The sequence below is a fragment of the Euleptes europaea genome, chromosome 7 (genome assembly GCF_029931775.1).
Source record: "Euleptes europaea isolate rEulEur1 chromosome 7, rEulEur1.hap1, whole genome shotgun sequence".
NCBI lineage: Eukaryota > Metazoa > Chordata > Lepidosauria > Squamata > Sphaerodactylidae > Euleptes > Euleptes europaea.
This window is the reverse complement of record NC_079318.1, coordinates 53,496,022-53,517,758: the sequence shown is the minus strand read 5'-3', so window position 1 is coordinate 53,517,758 and position 21,737 is coordinate 53,496,022. Positions and strand designations below refer to the sequence as shown.

Here is a 21,737-nt window from a genome sequence, read left to right as displayed (position 1 = left end):
AGTCATGGGTCCTCGGTGCTGAACTAAAAGCTTTTCCTTAAGCTTTTCCTGCTGGTCATCAGCTTCTAGCTAGATATGTACCCATTTAAGAGTTTTAAAGCTTTTGAAACCAGATTTCCCATTTCAAAAGCGCTCAGTTATGGGCCTAGAAGAGAACAGCAATAGATCAGGATTTGTGTGGCCAAAGATCAGTATATAAACCTTGGATTAGACACTAGCTTGTTTAACTTGCCAGATACCTATAAGAAAATATAATCCTATTTTTGTGAAGTACTACTGTCAATTGGCTTTAGGCTAAAGGCGTTAACATAAGCATATATTTAGTCAAATAGTGACAAGGCCTAGCCCAGCAAACCTCCCCGTTTCAGGTAAGACCCATATAAAATAAAACTCAGGTACTCACTTCATCAACATTCTCAAACGCATTGATGACATCATACGGCAAGCACGACAGGAGGTCAATCACAAACCATGTCTTCAGGTAGTTCATGCGGATCAGCTTTGGGTCAGAGATTACCTCTCCAGCCGGTCCGACAAAAGTGGTATGGAAATTCAACACAATGTCTACCAGAAAAATGACATCGACAATGCTGTCCACTACCAGCCAGGCCACATTGTTCTGTTTGGTTTTAAACGAAACGTTGTAAGGGACCAAAATAGCTGTGTAGAAGGTTAAAATCAGGATGACCCAGTCCCAAGTGGTCTTGAAAACACAGTAATGTAAAATGATATGTGGTGGAGTCTTTGGCGCTTCTTGCTTGTATTGAGGGAGGATTTCAGAGCCTAACTGAAGTACCTGTGCAAACAGAAAACAATAAAGGAAAATATTTTAAATCCATTCATATTCCTATATTATTTATTTTCTTACTATGTTTATTTATAACCTTTTCTTAAAACTCAAAGACATTTGCAAGATGAGTAAAATATCTGAAATCAAGAATTTAAACGCTAGGTCTATAAGAACAAATAAACCCCACAAAAACACAGTATAGTTAAAATAAAGTCAGTTTTAAAAGCTGAATTATACTAAACTGGAAGTGCTTTTTAAAAACCCAAAATCTGCATGAACACATTAACCAGACTTGGAAGCTCGCTGCATAACCTTAGACCAGTCACCCTCTCTCAGCCTAGCCTACCTTCCAGGGTTGTTGTTGTGAGGATAAAATGGCAGAAGGGAGAAAAGCTGGACATAAATATATAAATAAATATTAAAAATACAAGATGAAAAATTAGAAGTGGGTCTTATATTGCAAGCTGGCATTAAGGTTCAATGTTGGTGGATATATTTATGCATATATTTATGGTTTGTGCCATAAGATGTGCAGGGCAACAGTTTTAGTATAGATTTTGCCAATTTTCTTAAATGTATAACAAAAGAATAGTTCTTCCTGTTTTTGATTACCAATCCTGACTTCTGACACACAAACAAGCAGTATTTGTAATCAACAAGTAACGACTGTATTTTATGTAGACTGTTAAGACCTTTTACAGTTGAAATAAAAAAGAAATAAAGACATCTGCAACTAAATTCCTCTGTTTCTTTTGCAAACACGAGTGCATGAAGTTTCAGAGAATCTGTGTGTGGCTAGAAGTGGATTTTAACAACATTTCTGCATTTGGGAAAGACAGGTTTACAACTGAGTGCTTTCATTAAGTCGGGTTGTCAGCAGCAGCAGCAGAAACACAGCCACTTTTATTGCTTATACAGAAAATGTGTCATATTTTTTGTTTATACAGAACCAAAAGTAGAATCAAAATACAATGCACGCACAGCCTAGAGACAACAGTTAATCAAGGAAGTGACTGGACGTCAAGTTATACAAGCGTGTGGCCTCCATGAAACGGGTTAGGAGCATATGAGGCTGCCACTGAATTCACAGCCGAGAGTGCCCGAATTGCATGCCCACCTCCAGGTGGGGCTTAGCCATCTCCTGGAATTAGAAGTGGTCTCCAGATGACAGAGATCAGTCCCCCTGGACGACATGGCAGCTTTGAGAGGGACTCGTCCCTGCTGAGCTCCCACCTCTCCCCAAACCCCACCTTCCCCAGGCTCTGCCCCCAAATCTCCAGGAATTTCCCAAGCTGGAGTTGGCAGCCTAATGCTCATAGAGAGTTGCTGCTGTAGATGTAGTGCCTTTGAGCAGGAGCCATGATTTGCTCAGTCATATAGCAACAACCTTTTGTCAAGCCACCACAGTCACATAAATAGCACTGATGGTGAATAGACATGGAAGCACCAATTCGTTCAATTGGCACCTCAGACTAAGCACCTTGTAGACATGACCACAGGTCAGTGGAAGCCCCACATGCTCCTACCAGGTAGTCTGAATGAACCCTAACAGTCAGAAAGGATTGTTGATCTATATTATCAAGCGTAGCATTATATAGTACTGGATAAAGGGGGAAACAGCAAAAGGTGAAATCTAGTACTGTGGTGCAGGGCCCAAGCATTGGGAAGGGGGACCAGGTGAAAGTCTGCAGGGCTGCAAGGGGCTAAAGAAGTCCAAGATGAGCCTGCAAGTCCACAGATATAATATTTCGGGTTTTTTCTTTCTTTCGTGTTCACACAAATGCCATTCTTTCCTCTTCTCAGATAAATGAATGCTGATTGTATTTGCTTAGTGCTACTTCCTGCACACAACCAGAGACACCCTTTGCTCCCGGAACGGATTCCGAAAGCAAAACACTGAGTAAACCTGTTCCCACCAAAATGCCGTAAATAGATGCTCTGAAAGAGCATATTTGATGAGAGCAGGTTGACTGATTAATACGTGTTGTCTACAGTTTCTTATTTTAGAAGTCAAGTGCTGAGGGCTAGACAGGAATCCTGAAAGGCAGATGGTGGGAATGGATGGTGGGAAGTGAGGACTTGGGGGTGGGGGTGGAAGAGAGCAGAAGTGTGAAGAGCCTACATGGGTGCGGGAAAACAAAAAAGTAGACAGCTTTGGCTAGAAATAAATGTTTAAAAAGGTTATGGAGAGGGGATACTGAAGTCTGTATTTATGCAGGGGACTTGAGGGGAAAGAGGCCCTAGTTATGGGCTGTTCATAGAGGACAGGAGATTAAAGATGAACTAAATCCCAGATAGGAGCCCCGTGGTGCAGAGTGGTAAGGTGCAGTACTGCAGTCCAAGCTCTGCTCACGACCTGAGTTCAATCCCAATGGAAGTTGGTTTCAGGTAGCCGGCTCAAGGTTGACCCAGCCTTCCATCCTTCCGAGGTGGGTAAAATGAGTACCCAGCTTGCTGGAGGTAAAGGGAAGATGACTGGGGAAGGCACTGGCAAACCACCCTGTAAACAAAGTCTGCCTAGTAAACGTCGGGATGTGATGTCACCCCATGGGTCAGGAATGACCCGGTGCTTGCACAGGGGACCTTTACCTTTTTAAATCCCATATATCTATGCTAGTTAATGTGTGCTTATTAATTATGCCCTGACCTAGATGTCCCAGGCTAGCTCAATCTCATCAGCTCTCAGAAGCTAAGTAGGGTCAGCTCTAGTTAATACTTGGATGGGAGACCACCAAGGAAGTCCAGGGTTGCTACACAGAAGCCAGCAATGGCAAACCACCTCTCAATGTCTCTTGCCTTGAAAACCCTCTAAGGTCATCATAAGTCGGCTGCAACTTGATGACACTTTCCACTGCCACCACCAAATTCATTACATTAGGAATCTCACAGTACAGTATTCAGCAGAGTTACACCTTCCCGAAGCCATTCAAGTCAGCTCTGCTGAGCATTGTACTGCAAGTTGTGTTCTTTGTGGAGAATTCCGAAAGAAACAAAAAGCTGCCTTCAGCAAGCGAGAAAATGGGCATCAATCCATGATACAGTGTTTTAATATATATTTTTAAATTTTATTTAATTTCTACCCTGCCCTTTCTCAGTACAAGCCAGGCTCAAATCAGCTAACAATCTGCAGCCCCACCATCTAAGATGTGAGATGCTGCTTCAGCAGTGAAGGAAATACACTCTCCTCCTCCCCAGAGATGCTATTACTTCTTCATATTTACTAAATGTTGAGCTCATAATTGAAAACAGGTTCCACAGGCAGAGCTCTGCAGGACCTTCTGTCCAGTTGAATCCTGTACAGCTGGCAATGTATCTGAAAGGTTTAAAAAAATCAGCACATCTATACATCTTCTGCACATCTTTGCATTGCCTTCACCAATATATACCAGTGAAGATTCTACCTCTGGCTAATTTGTTGAATACCACAGCATTCACTTATCAGTTCCAAAAACTCTGCTAACACTCTGACTGGAAGCGTTATTTAGTATTGTAAAGAGAACAATGTGAATGCAAGGCAGATTAAGGGCTGCCAGGAAATTTCCCCAAGGCATAAGACACTCATCCTGAACAGAAATGTGTTCTGAAATGTGTTCATAGAAAATACCACAACAAACTCATTCTCCACTCAAACATTTGGCAGGCAAGAACTGTGAAACTGGAAGTCAAAGTAAACAGAAGTCCAGAGGTACCTTAAATAATAACAAATTATTTATAACAAATAACAACTCCTCTAGGCTGATCCTGTATTGAGCAGGGGGTTGAACTAGATGGCCTGTATGGCCCCTTCCAACTCTATGATTCTGTGGGAAAATGCCACTGGACGTCTGTTTAATAGTTGAAACAGACTAACATGGCTACCCTTCTGGAAGCTGGAAGTCATATTTTGTATACTGTAGATGGCTGATAGAATTCCTTCCCCCTATAGATCTTAATGGTAGATGGGCATTTCTTCTGCCTAACTGTGTATGTTTCTGACACTACTACTAGTGCCAGAAGAATAAATTTGTGTTCCAGAAATGTAATATTATAGGGTACAAAGCGTCACACTATATTAACAACATGTATGCATTTAGTTCAGCACTGTAGTACACAGCTGTAAGTTGTAGGACGCCTCTGTTGAAAAAGCCAACTGTCTGTCTTTCTAGAAGTCTCACAGACAGACATCATAAATGTCTGTCTGTCTTTCTAGAAGTCTCACAGACAGACATCATAAATTCGATCTTGCAAACTGCAAGTTGAGTTCACTCAATTATGGAAAAAAGAAGAGATCAAGTGCCTACATCTGTAAAAGTGGACTGCATAGGTAATAAATGCATCCAAAACCCATCTGACCCCATGTAGATAAGGACTAACACCTGATGATGAAGAACGTAGATCTTTCTTTTTCCTTCTGACAAACTTGTATATTGTTTTAGTGTTCATTTCCATTTGGCTTCTCTGCAAAACTTTCTATTTTCTCGTGTTCTTTGATGCACTGAAGCTCACAACTGGGTCCAGTAATGTTGGAATATTTAATACACTCTTAGCTGCCAATTAATTATACTCATTTCAGGTATACAGAACATACTGTTGACCTTTATTATTTACAATTAACCTGCCTGCTGTATATCCAGAGTTTTGATGTGTGCATCAACTAGCAAGGACTAACAGATAGAAAAGGGCTCATTAGAGTCAAGGCAGAAAACTTCAACTGTTCAATCATTCAGCCTATATACTATGAAAAATACACCACCATGACACTTTGCTTAAGTATTAGTGAAGTCTAAAACATGCAAACATTTTACATTTTGCACATCAGTCCTTAGGTCAATGCACACTAAAAGCTACACTTGAATACTTGAAAGGTGGCTGAGAAATATTCTAAATAAATACACTGGTTCAAAATTCTCAAATATGAATTTACAGTCAGCATCACCAGCAGGTGTGTGTATGTGTATGTGTGTGTTTAGCTGCATCATCCAGCCTGAAAGCTGAAGAGTACCACATTCATAATAACACCTGCACACGAGATTACTGGACAAGGCGTAAGTATGTTTCAGAAACTGCAATCCTAAAATAGCCACTATTGTGGTGAGTTTATGTGGGTATAATAAGTTGGGACACTATATCCCTCATCCAGGAGAAATATGAACAGCACAACAGCAGAAGGAAAATTGTTAACAATAGTGACAGCTACCCCCCACAGCATCCCTTGCCAAGTACATTGCCACTCACTGACAATGCCTCCACAATACCTATGCATGAAGGCATCAATCAACTATGGTAACAGCAAGGTTGCCACGATGACTTTACAGCATGGGTTATCAACAAGGGGGGATTTTCCCCCCAGGGGGGATTTTAGGGTTCCAGGGGGGAAATTGGGACCATTATTCAACAAAGCGTGGTGTCCTGTAGATTATGTAAAATTGTAGTTTGTTTTTAATGTAATCTGCGACATTCAATAAAGTTTATGACTATCTGGGGAAGGGGGAATTATATTCTGAACAATGGTGAAAGGGGGGAATGGAGCAACAAAGGTTGAGAACCACTGCTTTACAGAAACCAGTCTATACCTCCTCACACATAAAATACACTAGCGTGCTTTCAGAATGAACGCCAGAACCTCCCCCAGCTTAGCTACCACCACAGTCCAGGAGGATGCACGCATATGTGAACATATGATGAGACCTTATACTGAGTCAAACCACTGGTGCATCTAGCTCAGTGTTGTCTCCAGAGACGCTCTCTAGAATCTCAAGCAAAGAAAGATTATTCCTAACATCGGCTATCAAAAATCCTTTAACTCAATAAAACAGATTGAACCTGCTCTGTGCAAAGCCTGTGTTCTACCACTGACTCACAGCTCCTCTCCAAGACAGGATGGCAGCAATCTATGTCAATAGCCACAAGATGCAACTTTGAACACCCTGGCAGCCCTAAGACAGCAAACAGCAAAATAACTCTTTTACCAGGGCAATAGCATAAAAGAAGTGTCATGACAATCACAACAACCATCTAGGGAGTAGAAGGCCTGAATATGGAGAGACCATAACAATAATAACCCCACAGGGTTTTCAAGGTGGTTTGCCACTGCTTGCCTCTGTGTGGGCTAAGTGTTCTGAGAGAACCCTGACTGGCCCAAGGTCACCCAGCAGGCTTCATGTGGAGGAGTGGGGAATCAAACCCGGTTCTTCAGATTAGAGTCCACAACTCTTAACCACTATACCACAATGGCCCTCACTGATTTAATTACTAAAGATTTATTGTAATGTTAAGCTTTTGAGAAATGAAGCCCACATCATCAGATGTAAGAAATGTATCCTATATTGGTAGACACATACATATGTGTGTAAATATAAAATTATAAAATTAAACCCATGGCTATAAAGAGTAATACCGAGAGCCATAGGCTGTGCAATCTGAGTAGATGAGAAGGGCATTTTCTGATGTCATGCCTGCCAAAACTGGACAGACAGATGGAAATGTAGCTCCTTTCATTATTATAGATGCATGGTAACAGCAGGCCAAGTGATTTGTTTTGATATTATATTTGGTTTGGATCAGGTCGTATGGGAGGACCCAGATGGAATCTTTGTCTGGGGGCCCATGGTGGCTCTTGGCAGCCAAGGATGTAGCCAAGGATTTTGAAATGATATTTGCTGTGGTGTGACTGGTTCTTGGATTAGGTAAGATCCTCTGATGTACCTGGAAGAAGGGGCAGTCATCTTGCTCTTTTAATGGATTCCTTGTATCTGTATTGCTGATGTAAATTTCCATGGGTATGAAAGGTATAACATAGCTGTTTAGAATTGTTCCCTTGTCAATAAGAATTGTTCCCTTGTCTATAAGTAGATATTACTGTGTAGAGCACAAGGTATGTAGACTATACGGCTAAAGACTTTGGATTATATTCTAACATATTATGAGGTTTTATTTATTTATTGCCCTTATGGAACTCAAGGCAGTAGACGCTGGGCTTCCTGGCAATCTGCTATCCGGTCAGTGACCAGAATCAGAACTGATTAGTTTCAGCAAAGTGGCTCTATCACATGTCCTTAGACCACATCCTGGCCTAACATAAAACATAAATATAATAGAATTACAATAAAATAGCAAAACCAGCATTGAAACAATGATAAAAGCAGAAAATACACTATAAAAGTAGAATTTATCACTTAAAAGATTAGGAGAAAGGCTTAGAAAGAGCTGTCTTTCCTTGGCATCTAAAAGCTGTCAAAGGAACACCAACCCAATGACCCTGGACATGCCTAGAATGCTACTGATTAACACACACACACACACACACACACATCACTTTGAAAGTAAGAGCACCTGGAGCAGAGCCTCTGAAATAGATTCTTAAAGTATGGGCAGATTCATATGGATGCAGGCAGTCCTTCAGATATTCTATTCTCCAAACAACATTAATGTATTCACTTCATTTATACCCTGCCTTTCTCCCAAATGGGGATGCAAAGCAGCTTATATCTTCTCCTCCATTTCATCCTCACAAGAACCCTGTGAGGAAGGTTAGGCTGAGAGTGTGGGACTGGCCCAAGGTCATACAGCAAGCTTCCATGTCAGAGTGGGGCATCAAACCTGGGCCTCCTAATCTGACACTCGAACCACAAAATCAGTTAGAATATACTCTTGATCAATAAATGCATGGATTACAAAAAGGGAAACTTAAAGTCCAATGATATAAATCTGTGCTTTTCCTTACTAATTTAGAATAACTAACTTTAAAACAATGTACCTTTAATCCGAATCCCATAAGAAAACACAATCATTTATCAGCTACAGGTAATCTGATCCAATGGTTATGTAATAATTTATTCTATTCCAATAATCTGGTGGGGAAAAGAAATCAGACATTACCTCAGCAAGACGGGAATGCTTATGGACATTCTCTCCTTTCTGTACACTGGGAGCAAGCTGCTGGAGGACTCCCCGGCTGCTCGTGAGCGCACGTGTCAAGCGGGCAAACTTTCCCCAGCCTAAAAACAATTCAAGAAGTTGCAAAGCCATTACTATAAACAACTGGTTATTTTTAACAGCCTCTCAGTCTTAAACAAAAAGCAACCCTACTATAAAGGCTAATTACAATTTAACTTCTCTTGAGCAAATGACTAGTTACATAAACGGTGCAGAAATAGTCGCTCCGGCTGCTGTCCATGGTGCTGAAATGAATGGCATGGTTTTCATAAGGATGAGGGGGTAATGGCCCTCTGTGTTTTTGGTTTATGCTAGATTCAGACTCAGTTCAAACATACAAGCCAGGGAAACTTGTTGGTGTGGGTCAGGACTCCTGAGAGCCACCATGGGCACCTAGACAAAGATTCTATCTGCCCCCTCCCCAATATAATCCTAATCAAAACCAAGTATAACAACAAAACCAATCACTTGGCTGGCTGTTACCATGCATCTATAATAATAAAAGAATCCACATGTCCACCTGACTGTACATTTGTGGCAGGCATAATTCAGAAAATAAAACTAAGAATCTCAAAACTGTCCAACAGCTTCAGAATGATCATGTGAGTTCCAGGGCCAAAAATGAAAGAAACTGGAATATTCTGGCCCAGGTTATCTCCAGACCCCCCGTGCTATTTGCAATGGAAGCTAAGCCTGTGTAGTGATTAAAATGTCAGAGTAGAATCTGGGAAAACAGGTTCAAATCCCCACTCTGCCATGGAAGCTTGCTGGGTGACCTTGGGCCCATCACACACTCTCAGCATAATCTACTTCACAGGGTTGTTGTGAGGGCAAAACAGAGGAGAACAGAACAATGTAAGCCACTTTGGGTCCCCCTTGGGGAGAAAGGCAGGATATAGATAAAGTAAATAAATAAGTTCCAACTTCTGTTCCTCTGTTACCTCTGAGGCAAACTAACATTTATTATCATGCATGTTAAGGGTAGGAGGGGGAAGCATTCTTTTACTACTTTGATAGATTATGTGGAAATAGTAACTCCTTCTGTTCATGATATTTATAAAGGTTTGCTGCTATACTACTACTAAATATGTTCTAAGATGCCAACCAGGATGGGTCAGAAGGAGTTCAGACTGAAAAATAAGGGGAGAGAAAGAGAAAAATTAGAAGTGGAGATAGACGAATGGCAGATCATGAAAGGAAGACTGCAAAATGGAGGAGAAAAGTGTGGATAAGTGTTAGAGAAATGTAGGAATAAACAACAACAGGTGTTTTTTTTTTTTTTTTTTTTGCTACCACACACAAATAAGGCTGCCCCTTTGCAAGATCTGGCTGTGCAGGAGCTGAGTGGTACTAAAGGAAAAAGGAAACCATAGACCTTGTTAGGAGGCTGCATCCTGGCACTGACCGTAGCTTGTCCTGGCTAGTCTTGCCTTGCTCCAATGCTGGCTTGGCTGATGGATTTAGCAGGATCTGAGATATCCTCAGCCCCACATTACACTTTGCAGAAAGGCCGAGCCCCAGAGTCAGACACCCCTCTTTATTGTGCTCTGCCTTCCCTGTGCCCCTAGTGGCTGCCGTCAGTACTGCCTTAGAAAAAAATTAAATACATTCCATGAATACAGCATGGCGCCTGTTTCAGGGGCCCTCCAGCTGACTCGGGCCCCCAAAATTTTGTTTTCCCCCAGCCACCAGTCGGTGACCCTGGTGTGAGTCCCTTGATTTTATATCACAAACAGTAAAACCAGGAAGTGGTTTAGCGTGGCACAGCAAAAGGAAATAGACCTGTGCTTTGGACTTACATGAGCGGTTTCCCCTAATTCAGCAGCCTCCAAATAGATGCATTTGAAAGCCATTTGTGATATGGCATGTGGGTCTGCTCTCGGGGGGGAGGAGTTTAAAATCCCACTGGCATGCCCAAATCTTTGGATGTGCTCAAAGTAGAACTATGGCCAATGCTTGGATCTTCAGCAACTCAACAGTTTGTAACAGCAACAGAATATCTTCTTTGATAACTGTTTGTATTATCTGCCTATGAAACTTGTTTGAAAAGCATATATTGTCTGGAATTTTTGTTGTTGTTAAGTCTGATTACTATGAACTGATGTGTAACTGATCTCTCATTATTTGGGTTGAATAATACTTCAAATGCTGGCAAATGACTGTGTTGTGAACTGTATTAGGATATTTCAATTAGGTAAGTTTCAAATTATTAATGTTGGGTAAAATGAAGAAAGTTCCAACATAATGGATTCTGATTCTACATATTAAAAGATACAAACAAAGATGTATCTTTTCATTCTGATTCTACATATTAAAAGATACAAACAAAGATGATGCTACATTTACCGATAAGTTGAAAGGAATAAAATAATTTATCTGAAATGGCAAATTATAAATGCCCTATTGATAAAAAATATTTCAATATCAGGTAAGCAAGCTGCAGATTAATAGAGAGAATTGGAAAATAAATTGGATACTCTGGAAAATAAGCTTACTGTTGTTAAGCTGAGGAGAATCTAGTAGAATGATAAATCCACCTGACTCTTAATTAATTTATTTTAGAAAATCTGGAAGAAACAAGCTAATGGTGCAATGTGCCCCTGAGAGGGTAGGGGGCAGTGTAGTTAACATGAGTAGACTGAGAACTAAATAAGGAAAGGTTTCTAGAAGCCCAAAGTATGCACCTACAGCTTCTTTACTGGATTTGAGATTGAGACAAGATGTGTACTTTCAGAAAGAATTTATGCAATGCAACTGAATAGTTCAAGTTCATGAATATTTTCATGAATATGATTCGTGAATATTTTCTGTGGCTACTTGGAACAGTCACTAAGGCTGTACAGTATGATGGAATTTTAAACTTTCTTTTGGGGTATGTAATCACTGGCTCTTTGTGACTGTTTTAACATTTTGGTTTGAATATTATTAGATTAAATATTATGTTATATTTTAATAATTCTATTTTGTATGTTTTATTTGAAAAATCGCAAAATGAAGCCGGCGTGCTATTGACTGAACATATGGATTGGGGTTCATTGCCACTCAAGTACAAATCTGTTCATTTCAGCAGCTAGATCTACATTGAATCAGTGTCTCTGCCAACCCACACTTTTGGATGCACACGTCATTCTCATACCTGCTCTGTTTTGCTGTTAATTATTAATTCCTAGGTTAGGGCTGCTGCTTGATTTTATCGCCTGGGATTGTTTTGTTTTGGGGAGTTTTTGGTCTTTGCATTGTATTTTATTGCCCGCTTTTTGTTATACTTCTCTTGGTAAGGGTCCCGGAGTGCTGTTTTAGTGGAAAGGCAGGGTAGAAAAACTGATAAATAAATAAACAACTGCTTACTTTTAGAGCATGTAAGCATAAGAACGGTTTTCTATGGAGTGGCCAATTCACTGTGTGACTCTCCTCTGAGGACTGCTGTACTTCTGCATCGCCAGTTACAGTTATCCAATTATACTGTATGCAGGGAAGCATCAGAATACCCACCCCCACCACTGGCAAACTGGAATGAGGCAATGCTAGAACCAAAGTAATTCTAAATCACACTGAGTAGCTTCCTCTGTAGGTGGGTACTTTGACCTTCTAGAACCCCTTCATTATTTAGTTTTCATAGTCTACTAGAAATGTGCTAATAACTCACAGCACACATTTTGGGCATTATTGCACTAAACTGAGAGTCCAGATCAATCCAGGATTTCAGAACTGCATTGTGAGTAATCTTGCTAGTTGCAGAGAAATTTTCGGTACCACAAAATGTATCAACCACACCATCAAATACTAATCCTATCAAAACCTTCAGAAAACTTTAAAGTCAAATTCTTTCTGAAAACATAGAGAGGGTTTTGTGCTCTGTATTCATCAGTGCAATACTAGAAGTGAGTTCCTGTTTGAAAAATTATCTAAACGCTCTCTTTCTACAGTCTCTGCGTAGTACTGCTAGTCCTCACATAAAGAGCAAAAAATGTAGAACAATCAGAAAGAAAAGAGCAAGAGTCCAGTAGCAACTTAAAGACTAACAAAAAATATTTTCTGGCAGGGTATGAGCTTTCGTGAGCCACAGCTCACTTCTTCAGATACAGCTAGAATGTGAATCCATCTGTCTGAATTCACTCTCCTCTACTTAAAGACAGATGGATTCACATTCTAGCTGTATCTGAAGAAGTGAGCTGTGGCTCACGAAAACTCATACCCTGCCAGAAAATATTTTTGTTAGTCTTTAAGGTGCTACTGGACTCTTGCTCTTTTCTACTACTGCAGACAGACTAACATGGCTACCCACTGTGAATCAGAAAGAAGAATAAGTACTGCCATTGTGCATGCAGAACAGCAGGAAAGAATAGAAGTAAACCAGAGGGAAGGCCGTAATCAGTAACATCTATAATAGAACATGGATTGAAGATGCCCCATTGCACCTTAGAATGCAGAAATCCATGTTTACATCCTCTTAATCTTATTACAATACATCACTATAGAAGCCTGAGGAGAGACATAGCTGTCTGCCTTACACACAAAATAGACAAGGACTGATTATTCTCATTAGTTGGTGAAAACAGATGAAAATGCAATGGTTTAGAGACTATAACACAGAATGCAAATGGTAGGGGAAACATTTCATTTGGAAAATTCTTTTTAGAAGTAGGATGAGATTATAGAAGGCAGAAAATTCAAGACTGCTTTTGAAACTCTCCTCAGCTTCTGGCAGTTTCTAATATGTCATAATGAGGACAATTACTCAAAAAAAAGTCCAAAATTCCAGAAGGTTAGCACAAGTACTTTCCATGAGCTTCAGCTCCTCTCTGGATTCAAACAACATAAAAATCAAAAACCTATTATCAAATATCACATGCAGAATGTATAACCTAACTGAGACACAACTGTTTTAAGCCCCTTGATCAGCACTAATCAATACTAATCTGCTCGACAACCTCAGCTCAATCTGTGTATTTCCCCCAAATGGCTAGTTAACCTAAGTGCATCTAATGGCGGATCCAAATCCTAAGAGTTCCAGTTAACTGTGAGAGTGAACAGCTGATGAAAACTGAAAGCATGAACAACCATTACTCAGCCCAGGCTGCATGTAAATTAATACAAAGAACACAGATCATTAAACATCTCTCCGAAATAAGGCCATGCATTCCTAATTCAGAATAATGGATACTATCTTATACTGAGTCAGATAATTGGTTAACTAGCGCTGTACTCCTTGCCCTATGGTTCGATAACTGACAGCCTCTGGTCCCGTAGCCTCTTTTAAGCCTGGCTCCCTAATATTTTGCAGTGACTTGATGGCACTTATGCACATGGCTCAGATAGGAAAGGGCTGTGGCCCAGAGCCAGATCATCTGGCTTGCATGCAGAAGATCCCAGGCTCAATCTGCAGCATCTCCAGGTACAAAAAGATAAGGTAGGAGGTGATATGAAAGACCTAAGAGACCTGCTGCCAATCATAATAGACTTTACTGACCATGATAGACCAGTGGTCTGACTTACTATCTGAGCCAGCATGGTGTAGTGGTTAAGAGCGGAGGGACTCTAATCTGGAGAACTGGGTTTGATTCCCCACTCCTCCACATGAGTGGCGGACTTTAATCTGGTGAACTGGGTTGGTTTCCCCACTCCTTCACATGAAGCCAGCTGGGTGATCTTGGGCTAGTCACAGTTCTCTTAGAGCTCCCTCAGCCTCACCTACCTCACAAGGTGTTTGTTGTGGGGAGAGGAAGGGAAGGAGGTTGTAACCCAGTCTGATTCTCCTTAAAAGGTAGAGAAAATTGGCATATAAAAACTAACTCTTCTTCTTCTATATGGCAGCTACATATGTCCATGTATTCACCACACCACACCCTCAAGATGCAATTAGGTTGTAGAAAAGGCATGTGAGGGACACCAAGAAAAGGCAAGCAGCATCAGGAGGGGGCAAAGCACATGAATTTAAAGTTTTCTCCAAAGTCTCTGCCCCACTTCAGAATTCAGAATTCTCATTTTGTGTGTCATGTAACAACTCTGAACTATTTTCAAGGTCCTATATTTGATGTTTTCTCTTCTAAAGTAGATCCACTTAAAAGCACATTTGTTTAATTTACAACATGATGGTATAAATTAGGTGGCTTTTAAAAGTGAGCCGATTCCATAATGTGCATAACAAAAAGGAACTAGAATTAGAAACTTATGAGGTACAAAAGCTATATAATTTCTTTAAATATTAGCATTCATAACATCAGCAGATGATAGTTTCTCCTAATGAACAGCACTTTGTACCACTTCATCTGACTCTCTCTGTGCCATCTCTAGATAATTGCTTTGTTCAAATATAACACGAAATCATAGTTTAACTATGGTTAGTTTGTGAAATCAGGATTCAGGTCACAAATATTGATTTAATTTCCTTCTCTCTGTAGCCTGGGGGGAGAATGTCACTAGAAAATGAACCAGGATTAAACCAGGAAGTCTGTATTCAGGCATCATATAAAACCATAGATAGAGTAACTGTGGTTAATGACCCAACTTCAGATCCTGGCTTTAGATCATATTTTGAGGGACCTCACTAACTATTATTAGTGGAGTGGCCTCCACTATAGTGGGTATCCAGACTATCATAACAATGCCTATTCACTTTTTGTAGATTTGTTGATCTCCCACTAATACCAGGCAGGCATACTGTGTTATCATTTGGCAGGTCTAAAGTTATGGTCACATTAAGCTGTATTATATGAGTCCTGTTCACACATTACAGTTAATGCACAAAAAACCCATGTACAGTGTACACTTGATTTTTCTTTATACATGTGTTACTTTTCAAGTTAGGTTAAATGTATCTACAGTTGAACATGTGGTTTAAACCCCACATTTATCCAGGTACTGGTCCCTAGTTCCATGTGTAAAGCAAATGCAATTTGACTCATTCTTACAAACAAGTGTACACATGCAGGATGTACATGTGTTCACATGTGAACAGGACTATCATTGGCTTGTCATTATTGCCTATTCTGACTGACTGGTTGTAGCTCTTTGGGTCTCAAGTAGAGATCTCACATTGCCATTAAAAAGATCAGGTAGTAGGCAATGTCAGAGATTCAACCTGGGATCTTCTGCATACAGAATAGATGCTGTATTACATGGGCCCTCTCCTACTTAATAAATTTGCTATTTTTGTTGCACTGATAGTAATCACAGCTATAACATAGGAAACTACTACTCTACTTAGTCAATTAGGCAGATTATTGTGTCCACTTCTGGGTATGCATGGATATGGACAAAAAATAGAACATTCAAAGGAGAACAAATATTATAATATGCAGTTTTGGCACCCTGAGCAGACCATAGCAACATAACATAGAGGCACACACAGACATTAATGATAGAATCTGGTGCACATACCAAGCAAAAGGCCTTAAAATATTGGAGGGTGTATATTAGTGGCACCAGGAGGGAAAGCAGCATGGTATAGCCCAGTCTCATCAGATTGTGGAAGCTAAGCAGGGTCAGTATTTGGAAGGGAGATCTCCAAGGACGACTCTGTAGAGGAAAGCAATGGCAAACTGCCTCTGCTTAATCACTTGCCATGAAAGCCCCTTGCTGGGCTGCGACTTGATGGCACTTTACGCACATGCACACACACATTGGTGGCAGGTAGCACCTCAGTGGCATCTTATTTCTTGGTTACATTTGTTTTCTATCCCTCACACCTGCCAAGAAGCTCAGGGAGACACTGTGTAACAAGGAACCATTGTTGGTCTGCTCTCTTTGTATTTTTAGAAAGCTAGTGAAAACAGCTCTTTTTAAAAAAAAAAAAATTTTTTTGCCATGCTGGAGCTAGTTATTAGCAACTAGAGAACTAAGCCTGTGGGTACTTTTGGAATCTTGAGAAGGGGTTGTGAGCGCTGCCCCCAAACAGCTGCCACAGCAGACAGAGCCAAACCCAAAATGGCAGCTGCAGAAGGCAGAGCTAAAGACAACATGTCTCTCCTTACTTTACAACAGAATTGCAGAAGGGGTTAAAAAGAAATGAAGGAAAGATGGAGGAAGTAAGAAAGAGAAGAAGGAATAAAAATAAGGAAAGCGTGAATGGACTCACACAGTGATGACGGAAAGGCCAAGTGCTTATAAGTCCTTATTTTCCAGAGGCTGCAGCGGAAAACCCTTTCATTTGAGTGGGAGCAGCAAATAGTAAGTACTGCCTTACAGTGACCCTGCCCACTTTCTGAGAAGCTTGGTGGATGCCAGAGGAAGTACTTGCCAGAGGAAGTAAATGGTGCCATGATGCTCTTTGGCACCATGCTGGGGAGCCCTGCTCTAGCTATTGCCTAGATTTTGACTATAGTTTTATTGACAGTTTTTCTGGTGGTGTTCCATTGTTTCCTATTTTTAATTTTTCATGGCATAAAAAGCTCTGACTAGGAAATTGTCTATAAATGTAAGAACAAATAAAAACAACTAACCATCACAATCTAAATTTGAAGAAGTAGTAGAGTAGCAGTAAAGAACAATAAAGAACAACCACAGGACTCAGTACTTAAGTTTCCTATTTCCAAAAGACTACTAAATAGTTCTCAAAGCTTCCGCACCACTGTATGGGATTCTTCTATTGCACAGCTGTATTATTTACATCCATCCCCCAATGGGGCTAAGTCATTGCTACTCACCATACATTATACTGCAGAGGAGAGCAACCAAGCTGATAAAAATATTGTGTATTTGGGACCTATTAATAAATGTTGGTAGAATCAGCTGTGATCAATCCAGAACAAGTAAGCAAAGAGATTTCAACAGTTGTTCTTACAAAATACTGGGAGGAACTCTAGGGTTTGAATCAGGAACCCAAAGTGTAAGATCTAGCATATAGAGACTAGAACCTAGCCAAGAGAGATATCATTCTAACCTTAGACCTTTCACAGACACAGAAGGAATAGTGAACTTTAAAATGAATATGTTCTTTCATTTATGGCTCCCAACCTTTCATCCAGCTCAAGTGTCTGTCATAGCAGTTAGGTTTGCAGAAATCCGCATATAAAGCTTTGTATAATGTTTTGATTAAACATTATAACCTGTTAATTGCTGTTGCTCAAGCCACTGTAGGTTGCAGATGCTGGCTGAAAAGCTGGCAGCCCCAAGCGGTGCTCAATGCACTGCAAATAAAAGCACGATACAAGTACTTCGTTCTAATTCTTAATAATCTGATGATAAACAGAGATTTCAGGGAAACTGAATTTTTGAATACAAAAAAAATTGAATACAAAAAAAAAGGAAAAAAGAAAAATACACATTAGTGTAAAACAAATAACAAACCTTTGCAGGAATCATCTTCAATAGGCTGTTTGAAAGCTGTTATGTCACTGAAAGTGCAAAGAAATAAAACCACTTTATCCTGTTCATTTCGAATGGGAGCTATTTTCACAAAGAACCAAACAGGTGTCCCTGGAGAAAAGACAACATGGAAAAGCTGGTCAGCAACACAAGATCTGTATAACATGCTGACCACATAGCTTTACAAGAAAGCCATGAGAAGAAGCAGCTGTTTGCAACCAGAGAGATGGTCTTTGTCAAAGGGGAACAGGGGCAGCTACCCCCCAGGCCCCCATTCTGGGAGGGGGCCTGACATCTCACAACCCTGCTCTCCAAAGGAGGGGAGAAAAGAGTAGGCTCTTGCCACCACCCATACCCATCCTGTCTGAAGTTTGGTCAGCAGGCTTGTGGCAGTGGTTGCAGCTCCTGCCCACCCTACGTGGGACAAGGCCCACCCCTTGTTTGGCCCCAGCAGGGGGTCAGTAGTGGGGCATCATTGATTCTGGGGCCACACTCTGGACTGTTGGCAGGGAACAGAATCACTAAGACTGCCCCTAGGGGCAAGGTTAAAACTGCTGCAGAACAGTGAGAAGCGTTACACTCTTCTAAGCCCACTGAAGCCAATTTGACAAGAGTCAAGAAAGCTAGACTGCCTTTTCAGTTATGTATCCAACAGTTTGGGATAAATTGGCACCTCTGTTTTCCTCTTCAAACAATGCATCTAAATTAGCCAGAATTTCAAAGCCTAACAGCCAATTTAGAAATGCAATGAAATTATGTGGCATTTTTCTACAGGGCCCCTTTAAACTTTAAGCAAGGCAGGCTGAATGTTTGAAACCTCTGTACATTCAAAAGACACCTCCATGCCCATAGAAAATTAGCATATCACAGAAAAGGGCTCTCAACCAGCCTTCTCCTTGATGCGCCAAATTTCTAATGTAAAGAGAAGTTTCTTCTTCTGCGTGGGCACACTAAAATGTGTAACCCTCTCGCTTGCAGTGACAATTACAATCCAGAAAAGGCTATACCATGTGATTCTGCCACATGTGCAAATGAGCTTTGATTCTGGTATGCAGGAATCTGTGGAGAGGTAAATATCCTGGATATCCTGAATCTGATTTGAAAATGTAAAAATAAACATTTACGCTCTAACTGAGAACACATGATCTTATTAACTAACCATATAAAAATATCTAAAATCCTGATAGTACTGAAAGTTGATATTTTGCCAGATTTCTTTCTATAGTTCTCTAATTTGCATCCCAGTAAAGAGACATCTTCCTTTCTCCTTGATCTTTCAAGATACTAGGATCCAAAGAAGGTCAGTTTCCTCTTAGGAAGTCACTCTTCCCTGTCAGAAAGGAACCTCTAATGTTCTCAGTTTGTAAAACATTTGTAGGGATGCAGAAGGTCCCAGGTTCAATCCCTAGCATCTCTAGTTTAAATAATCAGGTGGCAGGTGATTCAAAGACCTTTGCTTGAGACCCAGGAGAGCCTTTGCCAGACTAATGGACCCATGGTCTGATTCAGTGGACAGAACAGAGGGGGAAATGACCAAACCTCAAAACAAAGTTAGGGGCTGAAACACATTTGGCATGTGGTTTTTAGATCATCAACCCTGTATTTGGCATTTGGTTTTAGATAATCAACCCTGTATTTGCTGCCATAAGGACTAAGGGTGCCCTTGTTTTTAATATATATTTGAATGTGCACTTTGTAATAAATATATCTCACTGCTTAACTGGATTTTATTTCACCCAACCTTTTGGGTACCCATCAGTATAAGGCATGCTGAGCATAATGCTCTTTGGGGAACATACCGGGAGATGCGGTCCCACAAATACGATGGTTCCAGACTGTTTAGGGCTTTAATGGTTAGTACCACCACCTTGAACTTGATCCAGTGCTCCATCTGGAGCCAGTACAGTTGCCTAACTTGACTATTAGAAGATACAAGCGGGAACCTGCAAGGACTTGCAGAGTAAATCTTATTCCCCTCTCTCCCACTATTTCCTCTTTCCCTTCCTTGAGAGTTTCCATAGCCTCTCCCCCTTTCCCTATTTCCTATCCATCCACCAACCAACTTAGCTTTAGCTCCTCCTCCATCTTCAGTGTTCTGCCCATCCCTACCCCTGGCACCCTCTACCAAGGAAAACTAAGGCACCGCCATTTGCCTTACATCACATCGCCTTGGGCGTGCAGGACACTGCCATTTCCCTTGCCTTGTGAGGGCCTCAGCCAGGCTGGGTGCCACTGTCTGCTTTGGGCATGGCTTGGCCGGGCACCACCTTCTGCTTCACCTTTTGCATGCACCAGCCTCTGCCTTGCTTTGAACAGGGCTCACCTGGATGCCACCCTCTGTCTTGCATGGGGCTCAGCCAGGCTCTGTCATCTGCCTTGCCTTGCCTCCTGTGGGGCTGGGCATTGTCCTCTGCCTCACCTTGCATGGGGCGCAGATGAATGCCACCCTCTGCCTTGCCTGGGGATCATGCAGGCTCCTCCCTCTGCCTCACCTTGTGCAGGGCTTGGGCAGGTGCCATCCTCTTCCTCACCTTGCCTCATGTAGGGTTGGCAACTCTCTCAGCCCCACCTACCTCATAAGGTGTCTGTTGTGGGGAGAGGAAGGGAAGGAGATTGTAAGCCAGTTTGATTCTCCTTAAAAGGTAGAGATAATCAGGGTATAAAAACCAACTCTTCTTCTATTGCCCTCTGCCTTGGCTGGGCAGCGCCATCTGCCTCGCTTTGTGCAAGGCTCAGCAAGGTCAGGTACCACTGTCTGTCTTGCCTCATGTGGGACTTCGCCCAGGTGCTGCCTGTCATCTCCGTCACCTTGCTCAAGGCTTCTCTGGGCCGGACACTAGTGTCTGACTTGCCTCACACAAGGGTTGGCCAGGTACCAGTGTCTGCCTTGTCTGAAGGCTGAGTCAGGTGTCATCACCTCCCCTAGCTCACCTCTCACATGGTCTTGGTGAGCAGGGCTCTGTCTCCTTTGTCACCACAGACTGGCTGGGTGTCACCTTTCCCACCTTGCAGAGGGCTTATAATATGTGTTTAATTCTTGCCACCTAATGGCCTAGTTTCATCATTGTTGGGGAATCTCATAGGGCATGTCCAAATTCGGGGGGAGGAGCAAAGTGTTCCTGTTTCTGGGCTGTTGTAAGATGGAGGCCTGGCCGAAGCCTTATGATGTACATCAGCAATGTTATACCCACTCTGCTTGGCTGATTCGGACCTCCTACAATACAGTTCTAAACCCTTCTGTCAGAGGGCTAGCTGACCCAGGAGAGCGAGTAGGCCATCTGCCCACCAGGAGCATCCAGGTGCGCTCCATGGCCATTCCTCCCTGGCTGTGAGGTAAATTAGGCTGAGAACATGGAACTGGCCCAAGGTCACTCAATGTGTTTCCACAGCGGAATGGGTATTTGGGGTCTAGTCTAAAACTCTAACCACTACACTGGCGTTTGTGTGGGAACTGCTGTTGAACAGTAGCAGGCAGAGGAGAGGCTATGAGGGCTTTCAAGGAAAGGAAAGAGGAGATGGTGGGGGTTGGGGAAATGAGATTCCCTCCACAAGCCCTTGCATGGTACCGCTTGTGAAGATTCTAGAAGCCAATTAGCAAAAAAAATTCCTCTCACCTTTTAGATGCTTCTCAAAATCTGGCACCCTTCGTTTGTCTAGTGGTTGGGCCAGCCAAGCCCCTCCATGCTGCTTAGAGCGCAGCTTATGCCCAGGTGTGTGTGCATAGGAC

The 21,737-nt window shown here is 41.6% G+C and overlaps 1 protein-coding gene across 1 annotated transcript in view; it reads right to left on the bottom strand.

The window, feature by feature from the left end:
- The window catches only part of KCNH1 (potassium voltage-gated channel subfamily H member 1), a 257,892-nt gene that overhangs the window by 202,489 nt on the left and 33,666 nt on the right, over positions 1-21,737 (bottom strand). Inside the window, exons 4-6 of the mRNA XM_056852323.1 lie at positions 17,993-18,121; positions 8,648-8,766; positions 404-796 (exon numbers count right to left, since the gene is read on the bottom strand). Of these exons, the coding sequence (XP_056708301.1) occupies positions 404-796; positions 8,648-8,766; positions 17,993-18,121 (641 nt within the window). The remainder of the gene's footprint in view (positions 1-403; positions 797-8,647; positions 8,767-17,992; positions 18,122-21,737) is intronic.